This window comes from Ovis canadensis, chromosome 11 (assembly GCF_042477335.2).
Source record: "Ovis canadensis isolate MfBH-ARS-UI-01 breed Bighorn chromosome 11, ARS-UI_OviCan_v2, whole genome shotgun sequence".
Taxonomy (NCBI): Eukaryota; Metazoa; Chordata; class Mammalia; order Artiodactyla; family Bovidae; genus Ovis; species Ovis canadensis.
Genome location: NC_091255.1, coordinates 43,926,608 through 43,950,323, shown reverse-complemented (window position 1 = coordinate 43,950,323; position 23,716 = coordinate 43,926,608). Strand labels below are relative to the sequence as shown.

The 23,716-nt window shown below is 38.5% G+C and overlaps 1 protein-coding gene across 14 annotated transcripts in view; it reads right to left on the bottom strand.

The window, feature by feature from the left end:
- The window catches only part of MBTD1 (mbt domain containing 1), a 70,597-nt gene that overhangs the window by 32,649 nt on the left and 14,232 nt on the right, over positions 1–23,716 (bottom strand). For 4 of the 14 annotated variants that reach the window (XM_069603635.1, XM_069603633.1, XM_069603632.1 and 1 more), the window contains 4 exons: positions 7,672–7,873; positions 3,352–3,491; positions 1,451–1,565; positions 541–626 (listed from right to left, as the gene is read on the bottom strand). In XM_069603635.1, the coding sequence (XP_069459736.1) occupies positions 541–626; positions 1,451–1,565; positions 3,352–3,491; positions 7,672–7,825 (495 nt within the window). In that variant the 5' untranslated portion in view covers positions 7,826–7,873. The remainder of the gene's footprint in view (positions 1–540; positions 627–1,450; positions 1,566–3,351; positions 3,492–7,671; positions 7,874–23,716) is intronic. The other 10 variants (XM_069603645.1, XM_069603644.1, XM_069603642.1 and 7 more) reach the window with 3 other exon arrangements.

Below are 23,716 nucleotides of genomic sequence, written 5' to 3'. Positions count from 1 at the left end.
TACTTCAAATGTCTGTGACAATCTACTTGTTAAAAAGAACATGCTGCAAAAAATAATTTCACTCCACAATACTATATTGCTAATAGTTCCTTCTTTGTTTTTGTGATTTTATATTTGTGACCAAACAAAACTAGATCTTTCCTCTTCTCAATTATTAGGTCAAATCACAAAAATTTAGGTAACATACAATGGACGGTTTCTATGAGGTTGAACCATGTGATTTTGCTAATATCCAACTATTTTTGATACACAAAACAAGTAATTTTATATGGTTCAACTTAATATGAAAATTGGATGAGACTCATGCCTTCCCCACTTAAAATAATTTCAACTTGCAATGTCTTTAAAGGAAACCTTTATTTATAAAACTTAAGGTTATATAACTATTAGTAAGTACAATAATTAATAAAAAAGAAACATTTCCATTATGATGTATAAAATAAAGACCTTCTAAGGTAAGATGTTTAAAAAATGCTACTGTGCCTTCAGATTTAAATGATGACTAAGCATTTCAATACAAACAGAAAATTCCATACTCACATGTTTAAAGCAGGTAACTGGAGCTGCTATAAAGCTATTGCTATTGATGTAGTTACCCCAGTTGAAACCTTCTGTGGAGACTGCTGCTGAAATAAAATAAGTTTAGATATACTGGAGTTCTCAGATTGTTTATTTGTAAGAAGGTTATTACTTTATAATGTGAAGTGACACAAATTTATCACCTCTAAATTAAGTTTTTTCCTATAAAGATAAAACTTCTATAAACAAACATGAAGTTTAGCATATATCATATTTGCAAACAAATAGTTTTAACTTTTCTACACATAAGGTATGCTCCTTGGGAAGTGAGGCAAGAGCTCTAATTATAAAAAACAAAGAACAACTGAAAGAAGATATGTTCAGGATAACAAACACTGTTCTGACTGCTCCTGTGTTTTATTCCCATGCAGCTCTAACTGCACACTTCACTGAGATTTCTATCCAGTATCTACCACCTAGTATTTTCACTATGGCTCCTTACTGTCTTTCTCCCTACTTACTGCCTTGCTTTTACATTCCTATTAAGAATCTTTCTGTTAAAAAATATCCTTTCCTCAATCTCCTTCTCTTTTTACTCTCTTCTCCTCAATCCCTTTGAAGCCTAATAAATGTCATATTTCTTTGTCTTATCACGTTTCCCACTGTTCACAGCTAGAGAATCAATCCACAAAAAATAAATAATACACCAAATAAAGAAGAGTATTATTAAGGAGACTGTCACAAGCACCATAACTTGTGAACACTATACTTTTCTAGGATAATTTACTGAAATCAAGGAAGCCTAGTGTCATATGTGCAAATAGGGAACAGAAAGAGCTTAGTTAACAGAATCCAAAATTAAAATGTTATTAATTAAAACTGGATGAATTAGTACCAAGTATTTCACCTCTGTTGCACTCACCCATATTACCTGATTTAGTCTTGGCTTGGTTTTGTAAGGTAGCTTGATACTGAGCATATGCAGCTAGTTTAGCAACTAAAGGTTGTTTCTGAAGAACTTTTGCTTTCTTTGTTGGAGGCTTACCCTAAAACAAGAAGAGTTAAGTAAATAGGATTCTTTATCATTCCCCAACCCCAAATCTGAAAACTAACTTGATTGCATACTACTCATTTTAAGGAAACATTGAGGGTTTAGAAAATTATTAAAGCAGAGGACACATACAAGAAAATTCACATGAGAAATGTTTTCTGGAGTTCTGCTACAATGTAGATATCTAATATGGGTAGCACAGCTGACACAGACTTAAATAGCAATATGCAAATTAATATATTAATAAAAAATTATATCCCATAAAATGTTAAAATATAGGCTGTGGTGAATAACTGATTCCATCTGGTACTAGACAAATCCAGTGGTTATTCACTCATGCAGGTTGCTAAGCATTGCTATTTATATAAGAAAAATATAATTCAATGTTTAAACAGCAAGTGACTGAGGTTTATACCTTTAGCGCTAATGCAAAAGATCAATGACAAAATGATCATGGGCCAAATTCACAGTGTGACAAACTGCCATCCATTTGGGTACAGACCATTGCTCAGGATCTTTAGGGACTGTCTATCTGAAATACAGAAATACATCTAAGTGATGTATTTCCTTAATTTGGGGAACTTAAATAATCCTTTCGGTGTTATGTGCTACCTTATTACAATAAAATGAAGAAAACAAATGTGATCATTCAAATAAAATATATTACAAAAATCAGCTATGTGATGCTTTTATAAAGTTGTTTATATGCTACAATAGTAATAACTTAAATGGTCATTTTGTAGGCATTCCAGTCATTTTCTAGGTGCTGATGTACATTCATAGAAAGACGATTTTCTTTTAGTATTATGATTGTTTCCAAAAAGGTTAGTTGGATTAAGCAAATACCCCCTGGCGGCTCAGAGGTTAAAGCGTCTGCCTGCAATGCGGGAGACCTGGGTTCGATCCCTGGGTTGGGAAGATCCCCTGGAGAAGGAAATGGCAACCCACTCCAGTACTCTTGCCTGGAGAATCCCATGGACAGAGGAGCTTGGTGGGCTACAGTCCACGGGGTTGCATAGAGTCGGACCGACTGAGCGACTTCACTTTCACTTTCACTTGGTCAAGGTATCAAATGGGTAGCAATCAAAAGTACAAACCAAAGATAATGGAAAAATAAAACCAAAGGGTAAATCATTCCCTGCCCCCAACACTGAAAGTTTCTACCTTGATACTAATTACAAAGAAAACCGGGGCGGGGGGGGGAATGGCTTAAATTTTTATATATATATATATATGTATATGCTGCTAAGTCACTTCAGTTGTGTCCGACTCTGTGCGACCCCATAGATGGCAGCCCACCAGACTCCTCTGTCCCTGGGATTCTCCAGGCAAGAATACTGGAGTGGGTTACCATTCCCTTCTCTAATGCATGCTAAGTCGCTTCAGTCATGTCTGACTCTGTGCGACTCCACGGACAGCAGCCCACCAGGCTCCTCTGTCCACGGGATTCTCTAGGCAAGAATACTGGAGTGGGTTGCCATTTCCTTCTCCAATATAGATATATAGATATAGATATTTATTACATTTATACTTATTTAGAAAAAAAGACACAAACAATTCATAGTTTATTTTGAATAGTATGCCTTCTCTATTTATAACAGCTGCTCAAATTTTATAGAATGGACAAACTCGAGGGCTCACATATTTCTTAAAAAATGTGGGATATAAAGTACTAACAGGCCGGTTAGGTAAAGGTGGAGTGTAGTGAATCACAGCCAAGTGACAGACAAACGGTGAAAGCCATAGAAATAACAGATGTAAGAACAAGAAGGTTTCTGTACCGTTACCTGAAGTCTGGCCAAAATGCTTGCCTTCTTGGAATTTGACGAGTAACTTCTTGAACATGAAACACTGCAGAAACGCTTTGTTTTAGAGTAAAAAGCATCTCGCACACCAACCATTCCACACATTTCACAGGTAGCTAATTAACAAATAAAAACACTGGTGTTATGATCATAAAACTGATTTTCATCTAACAGTTTAATAATTCCTCCAATTATCTGAAGGTTTTAATTTTTAAAACATTCCTTCAGGCAGACAGAAAAATTCTTCTGTTACATGTGATAGAAAAATCTAAATAAAAGGTAGGGGAAAGACTAGAATGATGCCATGGCTATAGGCTCTAGAAGGACTGACAAAGTCTGAAAAGGCTTTAAAAACGATCAAAATACATAAGCGTAAGTTAGATTCAACTAACATTTCCTTAGTGCTCACCCTGTGCCAGACATTATAAGCTCTAATGTTTGAAAGGATTATAAACAAAAGATGAAAAGTAGTTGCAGTACAACTGAAGATTAATACAAAGCACAGCACAGGTCTTTAAATATTGTGAAGACTGAAACATAAGGGTAACAAAACGTGAATCTCAAAAGATATACAAGTTGTGGGACTGCTAATTATACAGTAGTTCTATTTTCAAAATTTTGAGGAATCACCATAATGTTTTCAATAATGGCTGTACCAGTTCACAGTATCACCGAGAGTGTATGAGTTCTCTTTTCTCCACATCCTCCTCAACATTTGTTATCTCTTGTCTTTTTGACACCAGCCATCCTAACAGGTATGAGGTGATATCTCAGTGTGGCTTTCATCTTCGTTTTCCTGATGATCAGTGACGTTGAGCACCTTTTCATGTATTTATTGGCCATTTGTAGGTCTTCCTTGGAAAAAAATATCTATTCAGGTGCTTTGCCCATTTTTAAACTGTATTATTTGCTTTTTCTGCCCCATTGAGTTGTACAAGTTCTTCATGTATTTTGGATATTAACCCCTTATCAGATATATAGTTTACAAATATTTTCTCCCATCCTGTAGGCTCTCTTTTCAATATACTGTTTCCTCTGTTGAACAGAACCTCTTAAATTTGTTGTAATCTCACTGTGCATTTTAGCTTTTATTAGCTGTGCTGCTAGTGTCATACCCAATACATCAACGCCAAGAGTTAAGTCGAGAAGCTTTTCCCCTACGTTTTCTTCTACGGATTTTATTATTTCAGGTCTTACATTTAAGTTTTTACTCCATTTCAAGTTAATTTTTCTGAGTGGTGTAAGATAGGTCCAGCTTTTCTTTTGCATGTGGATATCTAATTTCCCAACACCATTTACTAAAAAAAAATCTACGCTTCCCCTATCAAGTGTTCTTGGTGCCCTTATCAAAAATTAGTTGACTACAACTCAGTATATCAGAAAGATATCTGCCCTCCCACATTCACTGTAGCATTGTTAACAATAACCAAGTTAGAGAAACATATTAGCTGCCTTCTGATGAATGAGAGGATAAGAAAACAAGTTATACATATATGTATGTGTAAATGCAAATGTATATGTAAAGTAGATATTATTTATTATAATAGAGTATTATTCAGCCATATAAAGAAGGAAATCTTGTCATTTCTGACAACAAGGACAAAACTGGAGAGGATTATGCTAAGTGGAATAAGCCAAAATGAGAAAGACAAACAGTGTATAGTATCACATACATGGAATTAAAAAAAAAAAAGCCCATTTCATAGAATGGTGGTTGCCAAGGGTTGAGAAGAGGGAGAAACGGTAAGATGAAGGCCAAAGTTATAAAAAGAAAAAATTGTGACGATCTAATACATAGCATGGTCACTCTAGTTACTACTACTAATTATACACTTGAAACTTGCTGAGTAGATCTTGTGCTCACATGACACACACACACACAATTAACTTTTGGGGACTTCCCTGGTGGTCCAGGGGTTAAGACTCCACGTTCGCAATGTAGGGAGCCTGGGTTTGATCCCTGGTCAGGGAATTAAGAGTCCGCATGCCACAACTAAGACCCAGCACAGTTGAATAAATAAAAAGTTAACTTTGTGAGGTGATGGATGTGTTAATTATCTTGATCTTTGTAATCATTCCACTAGGTACATGTAATATCAAATTACATTTATGAACATTTATACATTTAAACATATACAACTGTATTTGTCAGTTCAGTTCAGTCCCTCAGTCGTCTCCAACTCTTTGTGACCCCATCAATCGCAGCACGCCAGGCCTCCCTGTCCATCACCATCTCCCAGAGTTCACTCAGACTCATGTCCATCGAGTCCGTGATGCCATCCAGCCATCTCATCCTCGGTCGTCCCCTTCTCCTCCTGCCCCCAATCCCTCCCAGCATCAGAGTCTTTTCCAATGAGTCAACTCTTCGCATGAGGTGGCCAAAGTACCGGAGTTTCAGCTTTAGCATCATTCCTTCCAAAGAAATCCCAGGGCTGATCTCCTTCAGAATGGACTGGTTGGATCTCCTTGCAGTCCAAGGGACTCTCAAGAGTCTTCTCCAACAGCACAGTTCAAAAGCATCAATTCTTCGGTGCTCAGCCTTCTTCACAGTCCAACTCTCACATCCATACATGACCACAGGAAAAACCACAGCCTTGACTAGACGGACCTTAGTCAGCAAAGTAATGTCTCTGCTTTTGAATATATTATCTAGGTTGGTCATAACTTTCCTTCCAAGGAGTAAGCGTCTTTTAATTTCATGGCTACAATCACCATCTGCAGTGATTTTGGAGCCCCCAAACATAAAGTCTGACACTGTTTCCACTGTTTCCCCATCTATTTCCCAAAATAATTTGCCAATTATTCCTCAATAAAGTTTGGGGGGAAAAGATAACACAGCAAACAACTACTTCAATGGGTTTAACAGTTACAACTGGAGGGACTTACAGTTTAATCAGTACTTAGAAATTATGAGAAATCATGGGAAAATGTAAGATACCAGAGGATAAGAGATAAAGGGGGTCTAAGGGGAAAAATCATTCATCTTGCCTGAATGATTTTCTATTGTAAAAATTCTACAACAGATTAAAAGGTTTGCGGATCACATAGGTTAAAAAAAGAATGCAACCCCAAGGGGACAGTACGTCTTTGCCAAGAACTGAATGTGTCAAACTAGAACTTCCATGACTAGGATGTAAGCTCCACCAGGGACTTTATTCTATATTATTCCTATCTGTGTCTTTAAAACAGAATCCGGCACATATAAAGCTCCCTCTTGTGATAGATTGCCACACTGGTATGTTATAACCATGGCAAGATGTATATTAATAGGAGTTAACACATTTGATAAAATCTCTCATGTAGCTCTGTCAATTAAGGATTGAGAAATTCAAGCTAAAGTAGAAAAAATCTAGGTAGCTATTAACTGGTTGGATGACCACACCTACTGGGTCCTGATAAATGAAGTTAAGTTCTTTGACATGGTATGAATGACTGTGTACCAGGCCCTTTGATGCTTAACTTTTAATCAAAATATTAGAATATGATCTATAAGGCATAATCATCAAATCGTCAAATGACAATCAGAAGACACTGTATTCAACACTAGATGACCAAATTAGGAATATGCCTAAATGGAAACACAGTGTCCTGAAAAAAAGAGATAAAAGTTTAACAACCTCTGCTCTAATCACACAGGGTGACCAACTATTCGCCTGAGGTCTTTTCCAGGATAATCCTAAAACCAGGAGGGTCTCAGGCAAGTCAGGACAGGTTGCCACCCTGCCACCACACAATCTGAAGTATCTCCAGAAGAAAGTGAGTGGGATACTGATGAATTAAAACACTGTGATGCTGTGAGAAATGTTTGAAGCAACTAGGTTTACTTGGTATGCCCAAGAGAAACACTAAAAATAAATGTTTTTGTGTGAAGGGAAAAAGGACAAAAGTCAGAGTAAGGATAATTTTGGTTCAATATAAAGAATATTCTGGTCATGAGAGATACATTATCACTGAAGTGTTAAAACAGAAAACTTATAAGGAATTGTTAGCAAAGGGAGACTTACCTTGAAAGTCTCTCTCAATTCTGGAAGTCTATTATCTTACACACTTTGAATTACATTAAGTTTCTCAACAGCTTTCTGTTTTCATTTTCTTCTACTTGTTCATAAAGAGATCTAACACAAATCCAGTGATCTTATCTAGAACTGTACATTTCAGATTCTGTTTCTTAATTGTTCTTTTAAAAATTTTACGGGAAATGACAGGAGAAATGGAATCAAAACATACCCTCAAATATAAAGGGATGTAAAAGGTGAAGGCAGTTCACCTGAGCTGAAGTATACGCTATATACTCACCCATGCCGGATTTACCGTCTGGGTACGTGTACACTTGGCCATTGTTTTTGATGATTGGGAGACTGGAAGGTAAGGGAGCAGCCTCCTCTTCACTCTCCTCAGAGCTGGAGCTGCTGCTCGTGTCCTCACTGCAGCTATCATAGCCGTCAAACATCCCGAACGAGTCTCTTCCTTTCCTTTCGGATCGTGAAGAATGGTCAGTCTTCAAAGCAGAAGAAATCAATAACTATGATATAGTACTCATGTACACCACCCAAAGGACCTTAGTTCAAACTGCGATAAATGAGGTTTCCAAATGAAAATCTAAATGTCTGTGTCAAAATGCAGCCCTTCATTTCCATGAGGCATAAACCTATTAACTACCATCATGCTAGCTAAAAGGAATAACAATGATGGAACAAACAGTGAATGGGAGTCAGAAGCTGTAACTTAAGTTTTGCCATAAACTAGATATATTACTTCTCTATAAAAATGTGATCAGATGATTTTTTTTTAAACTGTAGTGAAATACTCGTAATAGATTGTTTCTTAATTTGCCTTTTAGCTCTAAAATTTTGAAATTTTATTATAATTTAGAGCATCCAGGAAATACATAGATGCTTTTAAAAATCACTAAGAGTTCTGGAGAGAGTGCAAATTTTAAACTTTGGGGAGACAATTTTTAGATATTAGCTATTTCAAAAACTATAAAAGATAGCATTTCTATATGTAACACTATTTCATTTTTTTAAACATAGATATAACCCAATTATCTCCAGCTAAACACTATGTCCTTTAAAAAAAAAAAAACAAGCACAAAGATACTATGTATCACATTCAGCAACTGCTACTCATATGCTCCTTCAAATATTCCCTCACTCAAGCCACCAAAAAATCCCAAAACTAATACCTAAACCAATTCCAAAACTTCAAGTTCAGTAATAAGAAAGTTAACAGAAAGCAGGAAATAACAGAAAAAAATAAAAAGGAATATTTGAAATGAAAAATAAAACAAAACAAAAAACCCACCAAACCATCACTAAACATACATTGGTTACAACAGAGTGAAAACTGTCAACCAAGAAATCCTTAGAGTTTTGTATCTATCTTCTTCTTTTGCTCAGTTGTAAGTTTCTTGGTATCGTCTTACACTTTAGGCACAATTTCTTTCTTGGATAGTTTAAAGTCTTAACATGACCAGTAACAAAGCTCGAATCTATTTCCAAAGCTTGACAAGATAAAACCATAGAAACGCATCTCTTAGTTTTACTAAATAAACTATCATTTTCAGATATGCTTGTATTAAACAGTTTCACTGAGGAGGGGAACTGATTTTCCATTTGTATTATGTGTAACTATGAAAGCAAAAGAAGTAGTATTTCAGTCCATAAAATGGAAATTTTATGTACTCAAATGAATACGATGTTAAGAAGTCGTCCCTTTGGGAGGCTCTACAAATGTTCTACAAATATTGCCACACTGAAAAAAAAACAAAAAACTATTCTTCTTTTAGAACTCTCTTTTAGACCCAACTTAAAAAAGAAAAGCTGTTTGTTGTCACTTTAGAATTATTCTCCCAATCTCCCACTATTGTTTTCCCCAGCCTGATTATTCAGCAGATTCAGTTCTGAAAATCTTCTAGTTATTTCTATAAATCACATGTATCTTCAAAGAATCAAAATCTGCTACCATCAGATTTCAAAAAAATAAATAAGACTCTGAAGACAATTCAAAAGGAAAAGTTGCAAGGCCATGTGATAATACAAGGCAAGTGAAAAGGACAAGGCAAGGGCAGTCAACTGAGACTGAGGAAGGATCCTGAGCAAAAAAAAGGCAGCCACTTGAATATCTACCTTGAATATTTAACTGAGATGACCATTACATCTATTACTGTGGGAAGGAATCCCTTAGAAGAAATGGAGTAGCCATCATTGTCAACAAAAGAGTTCAAAATACAGTACCTGGATGCAATCTCAAAAATGACAGAATGATCTCTGTTCGTTTCCAAGGCAAACCATTCAATATCACGGTAATCCAAGTCTATGCCCCAACCAGTAATGCTGAAGAAGCTGAAGCTGCACAGGTCTATGAAGACCTACAAGACTTTTAGAATTAACACCCAAAAAAGACGTCCTTTTCATTATAGGGGACTGAATGCAGAGTTTCAAAGAATAGCAAGAAGAGATAAGAAAGCCTTCTTCAGCGATCAGTGCAAAGAAATAGAGGAAAACAACAGAATGGGAAAGACTAGAGATCTCTTCAAGAAAAGTAGAGATACCAAGGGAACATTTCATGCAAAGATGGCCTCAATAAAGGACAGAAATGGTCTGGACCTAACAGAAGCAGAAGATATTAAGAAGAGATGGCAAGAATACACAGAAGAACTGTACAAAAAGGATCTTCACGACCCGGATAATCACCATGGTGTGACCACTCATCTAGAGCCAGACATCCTGGAATGTGAAGTCAAGTGAGCCTTAGAAAGCATCACTATGAACAAAGCTAGTGGAGGTGATGGAATTCCAGTAGAGTTATTTCAAATCCTGAAAGAGGATGCTGTGAAAGTGCTGCACTCAATATGCCAGCAAATTTGGAAAACTCAGCAGTGGCCACAGGATTGAAAAAGGTCAGTTTTCATTCCAATTCCAAAGAAAGGCGATGCAAAAGAATGCTCAAACTACCGCACAACTGCAGTCACCTCACACGCTAGTAAAGTAATGCTCAAAATTCTCCAAGCCAGGCTTCAGCAATACATGAACCATGAACTCCCTGATGTTCAAGCTGGTTTTAGAAAAGGCAGAGGAACCAGAGATCAAATTGCCAACATCTGCTGGATCATGGAAAAAGCAAGAGAGTTCCAGAAAAACATGTATTTCTGCTTTATTGACTATGCCAAAGCCTTTGACTGTGTGGATCACAATAAACTCTGGAAAATCTTGAAAGAGATGGGCATACCAGACCACCTAACCTGCCTCTTGAGAAATCTGTATGCAGGTCAGGAAGCAACAGTTAGAACTGGACATGGGACAACAGACTGGTTTAAAATAGGAAAAGGAGTATATCAAGGCTGTATATTGTCACCCTGGTTATTTAACTTCTATGCAGAGTACATCATGAGAAACGCTGGGCTGGAAGAAACACAAGCTGGAATCAGGATTGCCAGGAGAAATATCAATAACCTCAGATATGCAGATGACACCACCCTTATGGCAGAAAGTGAAGAGGAGCTGAAAAGCCTCTTGATGAAAGTAAAAGTGGAGAGTGAAAAAGTTGGCTTAAAGCTCAACATTCAGAAAACGAAGATCATGGCATCCGGTCCCACCACTTCATGGGAAATAGATGTGGAAACAGTGGAAACAGTGTCAGACTTTATTTCTTTGGGCTCCAAAATCACTGCAGATGGTGATTGCAGCCATGAAATTAAAAGACGCTTACTCCTTGGAAGAAAAGTTATGACCAACCTAGACAGCATATTCAAAAGCAGAGACATTACTTTGCCGACTAAGGTCCGTCTAGTCAAGGCTATGGTTTTTCCTGTGGTCATGTATGGATGTGAGAGTTGGACTGTGAAGAAGGCTGAGCGCAAAAGAATTGATGCTTTTGAACTGTGGTGTTGGAGAAGACTCTTGAGAGTCCCTTGGACTGCAAGGAGATCCAACCAGTCCATTCTAAAGGAGATAAGCCCTGGGATTTCTTTCAAAGGAATGATGCTGAAGCTGAAACTTCAGTATTTCGGCCACCTCATGGGAAGAGTTGACTCATTGGAGAAAACTTTGATGCTGGGAGGGATGGGGGGCAGGAGGAGAAGGGGACGACCGAGGATGAGATGGCTGGATGGCATCACTGACTCGATGGACACGACTCTGAGTGAATTCCGGGAGTTGGTGATGGACAGGGAGGCCTGGTGTGCTGCGATTCATGGGGTCACAAAGAGTCGGACACAACTGAGCGACTGAACTGAACTGAACTGGAATGCAAAAGTCGGAAGTCAAGAAACACCTGGAGTAACAGGCAAATTTGACCTTGGAGTACAAAATGAAGCAGGGCAAAGGCTAATACAGTTTTGCCAAGAGAATGCACTGGTCATAGCAAACATCCTCTTCCAAAAACACAAGACTCTACACATGGACATCACCAGATGGCAAACCAAAATCAGATGGATTATATTCTTTGCAGTCAAAGATGGAGAAGCTCTATACAGTCAGCAAAAACAAGACTGGGAACAGACTGCGGCTCAAATCATGAACTCCTTATTGCAAAATTCAGACTTAAATCAATGAAAGTGGGGAAAACCACTGGACCATGCAGGTATGACTTAAATCAAATCCCTTATGATTATACAGTGGAGGTGACAAATAGATTTAAGCGACTAGATCTGATAAGACAGAGTGCTTGATTAACTATGGACGGAGGTTCGTGACATTGTATAGGAGACAGGGATCAAGACCATCCCCAAGAAAAAGAAATGCAAAAAAGCAAAATGGCTGTCTGAGTAGGCCTTACAAATAGCTGTGAAAAGAAGGAAAGTAAAAAGCAAAGGAGAAAAGGAAAGATATACCCATTTGAATGTAGAGTTCAAAGGAATAGCAAGAAGAGATAAGAAAGGCTTCCTGTTATTAGTGGAAAGAAACAGAGAAAAATAATAGAATAAGAAAGACTAGAGATCTCTTCTAGAAAATTAAGAGATACCAAGGAACATTTCATGAAAAGATGGGGTCAATAAACGACAGAAATGGTATGGACTTAACAGAAGCAGAAGATATTAAGAAGAGGGGGGAAGAATACATGAAAGAACTATACAAAAAAGATCTTCATGACCCAGATAATCAAGATGGTGTGATCACTCACCTAGAACCAGACATCCTGGAATGAAAAGTCAAATGGGCCTTAGGAAGCATCACTCAAACAAAGCTAGTGGAAATATGGAATTCCAGTTGAGCTATTTCAAATCCTGGAAAAGGATGCTGTGAAAGTGCTGCACTCAATATGCCAGCAAATGTGGAAAACTCAGCAGTGGCCACAGGACTGGAAAAGTTCAGTTTTCATTCCAATTCCAAAGAAAGGCAATGCCAAAGAATACTCAAACTACAGCACAATTACATTCACCTCACACGCTAGCAAAGTAATGTTCAAACTTCTTCAAGCTAGGCTTCAGCGATAAGTGAAGTGTTAACTTCCAGATGTTCAAGCTGGTTTTAGAAAAGGCAGAGGAACCAGAGATCAAATTGCCAACATCTGCTGGATCATGGAAAAAGCAAGAGAGTTCCAGAAAAACGTCTGCTTTATTGACTATGCCAAAGCCTTTGACTGTGTGGATCACAATAAACTCTGGAAAATTCTGAAAGAGATGGGAATACCAGACTACCTGACTTGCCTCTTGAGAAATCTGTATGCAAGTCAGGAAGCAACAGTTAGAACTGGACATGCAACAACAGACTGGTTCCAAATATGAAAAGGAGTACGTCAAGGCTGTATATTGTCACGCTACTTATTTAACTTCTATGCAGAGCGCATCATGAGAAACGCTGGGCTGGAGGAAGAACAAACTGGAATCAAGATTGCCAGGAGAAATATCAATAACCTCAGATATGCAGATGACACCACCCTTATGGCAGAAAGTAAAGAGGAACTAAAGAGCCTCTTGATGAAAGTGAAAGAGGAGAGCAAAAAAGTTGGGTTAAAGCTCAACATTCAGAAAACTAAGATCATGGCATCTGGTCCCATCACTTCACGGCAAACAGCAGAAACAGTGTCAGACTTTATTTTTTGGGGCTCCAAAATCACTGCAGATGATGACTGGAGCCATGAAATTAAGACGCTTACTCCTTGGAAGGAAAGTTATGACCAACCGTAGATAGCATATTAAAAAGCAGAGACATTACTTTGACAACAAAGGTCCGTCTAGTCAAGGCTGTGGTTTTTCCTGTGTCTTGTATGGATGTGAGAGATGGACTGTGAAGAAGGCTGAGCGCCGAAGAATTGATGCTTTTGAACTGTGGTGTTGGAGAAGACTCTTGAGAGTCCCTTGGACTGCAAGGAGATCCAACCAGTCCATCCTAAAGGAGATCAGTCCTGGGTGTTCATTGGAAGGACTAATGCTAAAGCTGAAACTCCAATACTTTGGCCACCTCATGTGAAGAGTTGACTCACTGGAAAAGACCCTGATGCTGGGAGGGATTGTGGGCAGGAGGAGAAGGGGACGACAGAGGATGAGATGGCTGGAAGGCATCACCGACTCAATGGACGTGAGTTTGAGTAAATTCCAGGAATTGGTGATAGACAGGGAGGCCTGGTGTGCTGTGAATCATGGGGTCGCAAAGAGTCGGACACGACTGAGCGACTGAACTGAACTGACGAAGAACTAAAGAGCCCCTTGATGAATGAAAGAGGAGAGTGAAAAAGTTGGCTTAAAGCTCAACATTTAGAAAACTAAGATCATGGCATCTGGTCCCATGTCTTCATGGCAAACAGATGGGGAAACAGTGACAGCCTTTATTTTGGGGTGCTCCAAAATCACTGCAGATGGTGACTGCAGTCATGAAATAAAAAGATGCTTGCTCCTTGGAAGAAAAGTTATGATCAACCTAGACAGCATATTAAAAGGCAGAGACACTACTTTGCCAACAAAGGTCCGTTTAGTCAAGGCTATGGTTTTTCCAATAGTCATGTATGGATGTGAGAGTTGAACTATAAAGAAAGCTGAGTGCCAAAAAATTGATGCTTTTGAACTGCGGTGTTGGAGAAGACTCTTGAGAGTCCCTTGGACTGCAAGGAAATCCAACCAGTCTATCCTAAGGGATATCAGTCCTGGGTGTTCATTGGGAGGACTGATGTTGAAGCTGAAACTCCAATACTTTGGCCCCTGATGCGTAGTGCTGACTCATTTGAAAAGACCCTAAGGCTGGGAAAGATTGAGGGCAGGCAGAGGAGGGAGACAACAGAGGATGAGATGGCTGGATGGCATCACTAACTCAGTGGACATGAGTTTGGGTGAACTCTGGGAGTTGGTGATGGATAGGGAGGCCTCACGTGATGCAGTCCATGAGGTCACAAGAGTCAGACACTACTGGTGCTGGAATATTCTAGGCAAAGGAAAAGGCAAGACAGAGGCTTTAGGGCTGGCATATACTTGATGCATTGAAAGGTCAGGGTAGCTGGTACCTAGTGAGATGGGGTTAGAGGAGGATGCTACCGTCAGATTACCAAAGCCCTTCAAGGCCAGAGTAAAAGTCTGACATAAATATTTTTCACAATGCCTGGAATATACTGGCTAGAATTCTAAGTTCTAATAAATTCATACACCCTAACTCCATGCAGAGATTATCTTTTACAACCCAGAGTTTTCATATAAGCTTGTTGTCCACTTTATAGTCAGCTTGGTTAGCAGCTAACGTATTTACTGACCCTTTAGTGTCAATAGAGAGGATCTTATTATGACTCAACTTGTTAAGAGAATATAAACCTAAAATTTCGGAGAGCCAAACATTTTAGTTTTAATAATTAAAGGCTGTTAACATTTTTTTTAAAAGGATTATGATCAAACATATTTAGGAAATTTTCCTTACTTCAAAGCCCTCTTAGAACCCTTAACACACTGTGAACATTACAATAATTTAAGAGGAATATACAGTATACAGTCCTTCCCTTAAGGACTACTGTTCTAGAGATATACTCTCTAATCTCTTCCATGGACCCTGCAAACACAGAATATGTCATCTAAGCAACACAAGGGGAATATGCCCAATATGTAATTATATTTACTGCTCCTCAGCCCAGTCACTGGATTGAACCTGGGCCAACGCAGTGAAAGCCTGGAATCCTAACCACTAGGCCACCAGGAAACTTTTTGTGTTCCATTTTGGTATAACTTTTCCTGGAGTTAGCAATTGTCTCATTCCTTTTTCATTTAATCACTATTAAAAGTATCTATTGCCTTTTTCTAAAGCCTTCAACTGTCAATGGTTCATTTTTATCCTGGAGCCATCTTCACCCATCCTCCAATATAGTATGGTTGCTTTCTACACCTCCTGTACAGCTGTCAATCCAAGGACATTCCTTTTATCATTGTCTTGGCAAGTTTTGACAAATACAGCACTCATTAAACTATCACCACAGTCAAGATACAGAACCTGTCCATAATCACCATAAGTTTCTTCATGCTGCTTTGTAAATTGTTTCCCTCCCTTGGCCCCATCTGTTTCCCAAGTAGTTTGCTGCTGCTGCTAAGTCACGTCAGTTTGTGTCCAACTCAATGCAACCCCATTGATGGCAGCCCATCAGGCTCCTCTGTCCCTGGGATTCTCCAGGCAAGAATACTGGAGTGGGCTGCCATTTCCTCCTCAAGTGCATGAAAGTGAAAAGTGAAAGTGAAGTTGCTCAGTCGTGTCTGACTCTTTGAAACCCCAAGGGCTGTAGCCCACAGGGCTCCTCCACCCATGGGATTTCCTAGGCAAGAGTACTGGAGTGGGTTGCCATTGCCTTCTCCCCAAGTAGCTTACTGATCTGTTTTCTGTCACTGTACATTAGTTTTTTCAAAGTTTTAAATATAAATAAAATCATACAGCTTATTTTTGGGGGGAGGGTACTGCTTTTCACTCAGCACAATTATTATGAGATTTGTCCCTGTTTGAGTATCAGTAATTCATTTATTTTTATCATAAAGTAGTGAGATGGAATTATTGTATAGACATATCAAAATGTATTTATTCAGTTCAGTTGCTCAGTTGTTTCTGACTCTGCAACCCCATGGACTGCAGCACACCAGGCTTCCCTGTCCATCACCAACTCCCAGAGCTTACTCAAACTTATGTCAATCGAGTTGGTGATGCCAGCCAACCACCTCAACCTCTGTTGTACCCTTCTCTTCCCGCCTTCGATCTTTCCCAGCATCAGGGTCTTTTCTAATGAGTCAGTTCTTCGCTATGAGGTGGCCAAAGTACTGGAGTTTCAGCTTCAGCATCAGTCCTTCCAATGAATATTCAGGACTGATTTCCTTTAGGATGGACTGGTTGGATCTCCTTGCAGTCCAAGGGACTCTCAAGGGTCTTTTCCAACACCACAATTCAAAAGTATCAATTCTCTGGCACTCAGCCTTCTTTATAGTCCAACTCTCACATCCATACATGACCACTGGAAAAACCAGAGTCTTGACTAGACATACCTTAGATGGCAAAGTAATGTCTCTGCTTTTTAATATGCTGTCTACGTTGGTCATAGCTTCTTCCAAGGATCAAGCATCTTTTAAATTTCATGGCTGCAGTCACAATCTGCAGTGATTTTGAAGTCCAAGAAAATAAAGTCTCTCACTGTTTCCGTTGTTTCCCCTATCTACTTGCCATGAAGTGACGAGACTGGATGCCATGATCTTAGTTTTCTGAGTACTGAGTTTTAAGCCAACATTGTCACGCTCCTCTTTCAATTTCATCAAGAGGCTCTTTAGTTTTTCTTCACTTTCTGCCATAAGGGTGGTGTCATTTGCATATCTGAGGTTATTGATATTTCTCCCAGCAATCTTGATTCCAGCTTGTGTTTTCACATGATGTACTCTGCATATAAGTTAAATAAGCAGGGTGACAATATACAGCCTTGACATACTCCTTTCTAGATTTGGAACCAATCTGTAGTTCCATGTCCAGTTCTAACTGTTGTTTCTTGACCTGTAATATGATTTCTCAGGAGGCAGGTCAAGTGGTCTGGTATTCCCATCTCTTTCAGAATTTTCCACAGTTTGTTGTAATCCACACAGTCAAAGGCTTTGGAATACTCAATAAAGCAGACATTTTCTGGAACTCTCCTCCTTTTTTCAAGATCCAATGGATGTTGGCAATTTGATCTCTCACTCCTCTGCTTTTTCGAAATCTAGCTTGAACATCTGGAAGTTCACAGTTCACCTACTGTTGAACCATGGATTGGAGAATTTTGAGCATTACTTTGGTGGCATGTGAGATTAGTGCAATTGTGCAGTAGTTTGAACATTCTTTGGCATTGCCTCTCTTTGGGATTGGAATAAAAACTGACCTTTTTCAATCCTGTGGCCACTGGTGAGTTTTCCAAACTCACTGGCATATTGAGTGCAGCACTTTCACAGCATCATCTTTTAGGATTTGAAATAGCTCAATTGGAATTCCATCACGTCCACTAGCACTGTTTGTAGTGATACTTCCTAAGGCCTACTTGATTTCACATTCCAAGATGCCTGGCTCTAGGTGAGTGATCACACCATTATGGTTATCTGGGATATGAAGATCTTTTTTGCATAGTGCTGTGTATTCTTGCCCCCTCTTCTTAATATCTTCTGCTTCTGTTAGGCCCATACCATTCCTGTCCTTTATTGTGTCCTCTTTTCATGAAATGTTCCTTGGTATCTCTAATTTTCTAGAAGAGATCTCTAGTCTTTCCCATTCTATTATTTTCCTGTATTTCTTTGCACTGACCACTAAGGAAGCCTTCCTTATCTCTCCTTCCTATTCTTTGGAACTCTGCATTCAAAGGGTGTATCTTTCCTTTTCTCCTTTGCCTTTAGCTTCTCTTCTTTTCTCAGCTATTTGTAAGGCCTCCTCAGGCAACCATTTAGCCTTTTTGTATTTTTTGTTCTTGGGGATGGTCTTGATCACTGCCTCCTGTACAATGTTCTTATGATTAGACTGGGTTTATACTTTCGGGAAGATCACAGATGTCAAGTGTCCTTTGTTACATCAAGGATACATCCTTCAACATAGGTTATCCCTGTTGATGCTGACCTTGATTACTTGCCTGAGAAGTATGTCAGTTTTCTCTACTCTAAAATTACTCCTCTCCCCTCCTCCGTATTTCACTCTTTGGAAGGAACTATTGGAAGTCCATTCTTAAGGACCTGGGAATTAAGCACCCCCTCCATAACGGTGGACTATCTACACAAATTATTTGGAATTCTTTCACACAGATTTCTTCTCCTTTACTAAGATAAAAATTCCTTCTTTTTGGATTTGAGGTTTTCTCATCATTAGATTCCAGAGAAGGCAATGGCAACCCACTCGAGTACTCTTGCCTGGAGAATCCCAGGGATGGGGGAGCTTGGTGAGCTGCCATCTATGGGGTTGCACAGAGTCGGACATGACTGACGCGACTTAGCAGCAACAGCATCATTAAATTCAGACTGTATATTCCCAGTTGAAATACTACATAACTGATGATACTTTTCTCAGGGAAGCAAATCCAGACTACATGGTGTCCATCTGCCCCTTACTGGTGATGATAAGTTTGAAGACTTGGTCTAGTTGCCGTCTGGTTCTTCACTAAAGTCTCACTATTTTTCTTATTTAAATACATAGTCTATAGGAAGATGGGGCTTCCCCTGTGGCTCAGCAGTAAAGAATCTGCCTTTGATGCAGGAGGCACAGAGGCACGGGTTCGATTCCTGGGTCAGGAAGACCCCTTGGAGGAGAAAATGGCAACCCACTCCAGAAATCTGGCCTGGAAAATCTCATGGACAGAAAAGCCTGGTGGGCTACAGTTCATGGGGTTGCAAAGAGTTGGACACACAACTGAGCAATTAAACAACTACTATAGAGGACACTTCAAGACCATATGAATAAACTGCTCATCGAAATGTCACTCCAGATTTAGCATTCAATGATTTTTGCCCAATCTTTTACTATGATTTTCCAATCCCAGAAATCCTTTTATATCTATCAGTTGGTATCCTTCTGTAAAGAAGAGCCCTCTTTCCTCTCTTATGGCTTTTAAACTGCTGGATTCCTATGTTGCAGTGGTTTATAATTCCCTATTGTCCTTTGCTATTTGGGGGTTCAAACCACACCAGATTCGGCCAGCTGGAACCCATTCAGGCAGACTCCTGTGTCATTCTGACATGGCCCTATCATTTTTGAGCATTTCTTTACTTCCTGGTATCACAAGACAGTCAAGGCTTATCTTATACTCACTTTCTGTCTCAAATCTGGAATCAACCATTTCTCCAAAGAGCTTTTTTTTTTTTTTAATTGGGAATGTTAGAAATAAAGACCTAGGTGGTCCATGTGCTCATTGCTACTAGGTATCTATTTGATTCTGGAGCCCTTCAGTGCATGTGAGCTGGAATAAATATGCACACAAAAATGTGGCATTTGTCTCATATATATATAATGTATTTTAGAAAATCATGAGTTCACACTTACATTTTCCATCCCTACAGGGCTTTTCCTTACCTTCCCACATTCATATTTGTCGCTCTCTTCTACTGAAAACCCTGGCCTCCAACAAAATTAACATTTATATGCTCCATCCTTTCCTATATTTAAATAAGTTTCAGAAGCATAACATCTATACTGCTATAAAAATGAACTTTTATATTCAGAATTTCTTTGTAATCTCTTCTGTCCAAACCAAGGAATAGAATACCAAGTTCAATAATCACTTGGATTCGTTACTTCTCTCTCCTTCAGTTGTGGTCATGTTACTAACTTAAAATAAGCTGGGTTTCGGTTTGCATCTCCCTTGACATTTGTGAATTAGTTTCAGTTTTGGGGACTATCAAAAAATCACAACAACTATACAAGGAGGTTTAAGTTGGAGAAGTACCATTTCCTTGCCTTACCCTACCACTGACTCTTGTAAGGTGTGTAACCAACTTTATTGCTTTATGGTTCATCTCTTATTGTGTCTGTTTTAAAAAGTTAAACAGGTTTATTTATGCTTTCTTATTTCCTCTTTCTTACAGAAAAGGCCACATATTAAATTGCTCTGTCCTTTGCTTTTATTTAGAAAATTACCCTGGAAAACACTGTTTCAAAGCACAGACATCTTCCTCATTTCTTTTTAAGCTGAACAGTTCCTACATTGTATGTGTTTATCAAACTAATCTCACTTAGACATTTAATAGTTTTCAGTGTTTTACGATGAAAAATATGACAAATTTTTGTCATATGACAAATGACAAATATTGCTGCCATGAACATATACATGTATATGGATTATTTGCAGTGTACCTTCAGGATATATTCCCAGAAGTGTGACTGCTGGTTAGAATGGTGAATGTAGTAATTTTGATAGCTACTGCCAAATTCTCCTGCATGGAGATTTCACCATTTTGAATTTACTCCAGCAATAGTGAAGAAGTAGAGTGTTTTGGTTTTTTTTTTTGACGATATGCTGATTCATATGCTGGCTGAAAACGGTATGTCAGTGCAGTCTCCTCTGCTGTTTTAACTTTTTACTTGAAATAACTCTTGAATTTTCAGAAAAGTTGGAAAAATAATGCAATGAAATCCTGTGTATTCTACTCAGATTCACTAACTGATAAAAAATTGCTCCATTTGTTTAATTCTTCTGTTGAAATATATATTTTTCTGAACCATTTGAGAGTGAGTTGCGTAATTTTTTTTTTTTTGATTGCACCCCATCAGCATGAAGGATCAGAGTTCCCCGGCCAGAGATCAAACTCATGCCCCCTAAAGTTTCCACTGCAGAACCTTAACCACTGGACCACCAGGAAGTCCCATACATGTCTTTTTATTCCAAACTGCTTCAGTGTGCATTTCCTGAGAATATAAACATTCTGTCATAACTACAGCACAATTATTCAGTTTCAGGAAATTTAACATAAAACACTTTGCCCTAACTTACCATCTGTAGTTCAATGGACCCAATAATATCCTTTATAAAATTTCTTCCCTCCAGTCCAGGATCACATGTTGTATTTGTATCCTTAGTTTTCTTTAATCTAGAAGATTGCTTTCAGAGACTATAGGCCTCCTCCCCTCTTGGTGCTGTCTAGGTTTTCCAGTATACTTACCTTACCTTACATACTTTTCCCTGTAATTAATAAGCAACCTTGGGGACACATTTAAAACAAATACTGTTTCTCATCGAAATTCCACCCTTCTCTTCCCTAAATTAGGCATCCAAAAGCTCCTGCAGAACCAAACATTATGATGTCACAAAATGATTTTCTAATTCTAGTATTCTCTTACCAGCTAGTAGGAAACTCTCTCATCATCCCCTTTATATATCTACCTACCTACTCATTATCAGTATGAGCTAACTCCTTTTTTTTCCCCCCAGTGGTTTATAATTCATTACTGTCCTTAATTATTTGGGGGTTCAATCACCCCAGATTTGGCTACTAGGTTCACTCTGAACTAACTCCACGTCATTCTGACATGCCTACATCCATTTTGGACAATGCCTTACTTTCTGGGATATAATGATAATCTAGTATTATTTTAAACCTACACTGCTCCAGGTCTGAAATCAACCATTTCTCCAAGGAGCTCTCATCCTTTTTTAGTGGGGACTGGTATTATAAACCAGTACAGTTCTACATTAAGCCATTTTTTATTATTCTTGCATATGTGTGTGGACTTGTCTGTTCTTATCTTTTATCCCTTTTTCTTCAATGTTTTTAAGCTTTCAAATGTTTAGTCAAAAGTTTGTATTTAGGAATTTACCCTAAATTTGCCCTTGTGTGTTATATATGGCAAATTTTGATTTTGCTTATAGTTTTTTGTCATGCAATTAAAATTTTTTAATATAGTAAAATTTATCCTTATTTTCTTTCAATGTACCTTGATCCTGAATCACAGATTCACCCATATATGTTATTCGTAGTTTTTGATAACTGTATCACTGATCCAGAGTTTATTCCTAGGTATGGTGTGAAAAGCGGCGTTCTAGGTGGTGCTAGTGGTAAACAATCTTCATGCGAACGCAGAAGACACAAGAGACGGGGGTTTGATTCCTGGACCAGAAGATCCCCTGGAGTAGGAAATGCCACCCCACAGGCAGAGGAGCCTCGTGGGCGACTGTCCATTTGGTTGCACAGTCCAACACAATCGAGCACACAAAAAAACGAGGTGAAACGAGGTGAAGAATAGACCTAGCGTTACCTTTCCCCAACTATCTAGTTGTAGTAACAATTTTTACTAAAATGTCTCTTTTGTCACAGTGCTTTGAAACACCACTTTATGTATCAGGTTTCCATGTGTAGTTGCCTCCATATCTAAACTTTATATTATTTCATGTATTTTCCCTTTAATGTTTCAAAACTCTTGCATGTTTTATTTTTCCAAATGAACTTCAGTACTAACCAATTTAGCTCTGCATCATAAAATTGTTGGGTATTATTAGGGTCTCATTAGATTTACTAACTTAGGAAAAAGTGACATCTTCATAATATGGAGACATCTTAAGTAAGAATATGAAATATTTTTTATAGTCTGCATCATCTTAGGAATTTAAGTATATTTTGTGGTTAATATAAGTGCAGTTTTTCTTGTTATATTGTTGAATTGTTTATTTAGCACATTGTTGTTCAGTTGCTCAGTCATGTTCAACTCTTTGTGACCCTATCAACTGCAGCACACCAGGCTTTCCTGTCCTTCACTATCTCCTGGAGTATGCTCAAACTCATGTCCATTGAGTCAATGATGCCATCTAACCATCTCATCCTCTGTTGCTCCTTTCTCCTCATGTCCTCAATCTTTCCCAGCATCACAGTCTTTTCCAGTGAGCTGGCTCTTTACAACAGGTGGCGAAAGTACTGGAGCTTCAGTATCAGTTCTTCCAATGAATATTCAAGGATGATTTCCTTTAGGATTGACTGGTTAGATTTCCTTGCTGTCCAAGGGACTTTCAAGAGTCTTTTCCAACACCACAGTTCAAAAGTGTTAACTTCTTCGGCACTTAGCCTTCTTTAGGGTCCAACTCTCACATCTGTACATGACCACTTGAAAAACCATAGCTCTGACTATATGGAGCTTTGTTGGCAAAGTCATGTCTCTGCCTTTTTTTTAAACAGTGTTTAGGTTTGTCATAGCTTTCCTTCCAAGGAGCAAGCATCTTTTAATTTGTGCAATCACCGTTCACATTGATTTTGGAGCCCAAGAAAATAAAGTCTGTCATTGTTTCCATTTTTACCCCATCTATTTGCCATGAAGTGGTGTGACTGGATGCCATACTAGTTTTTTGACTGCTGAGTCTGAAGCCAGCTTTTTCACTCTGCTCTTTCACCTTCATCACGAGTATACTAAGGTGTATCATTTTATATCCTGCAATCTTGCTAAGTTATTTTGAAAGTTTTGTCATTAATTTT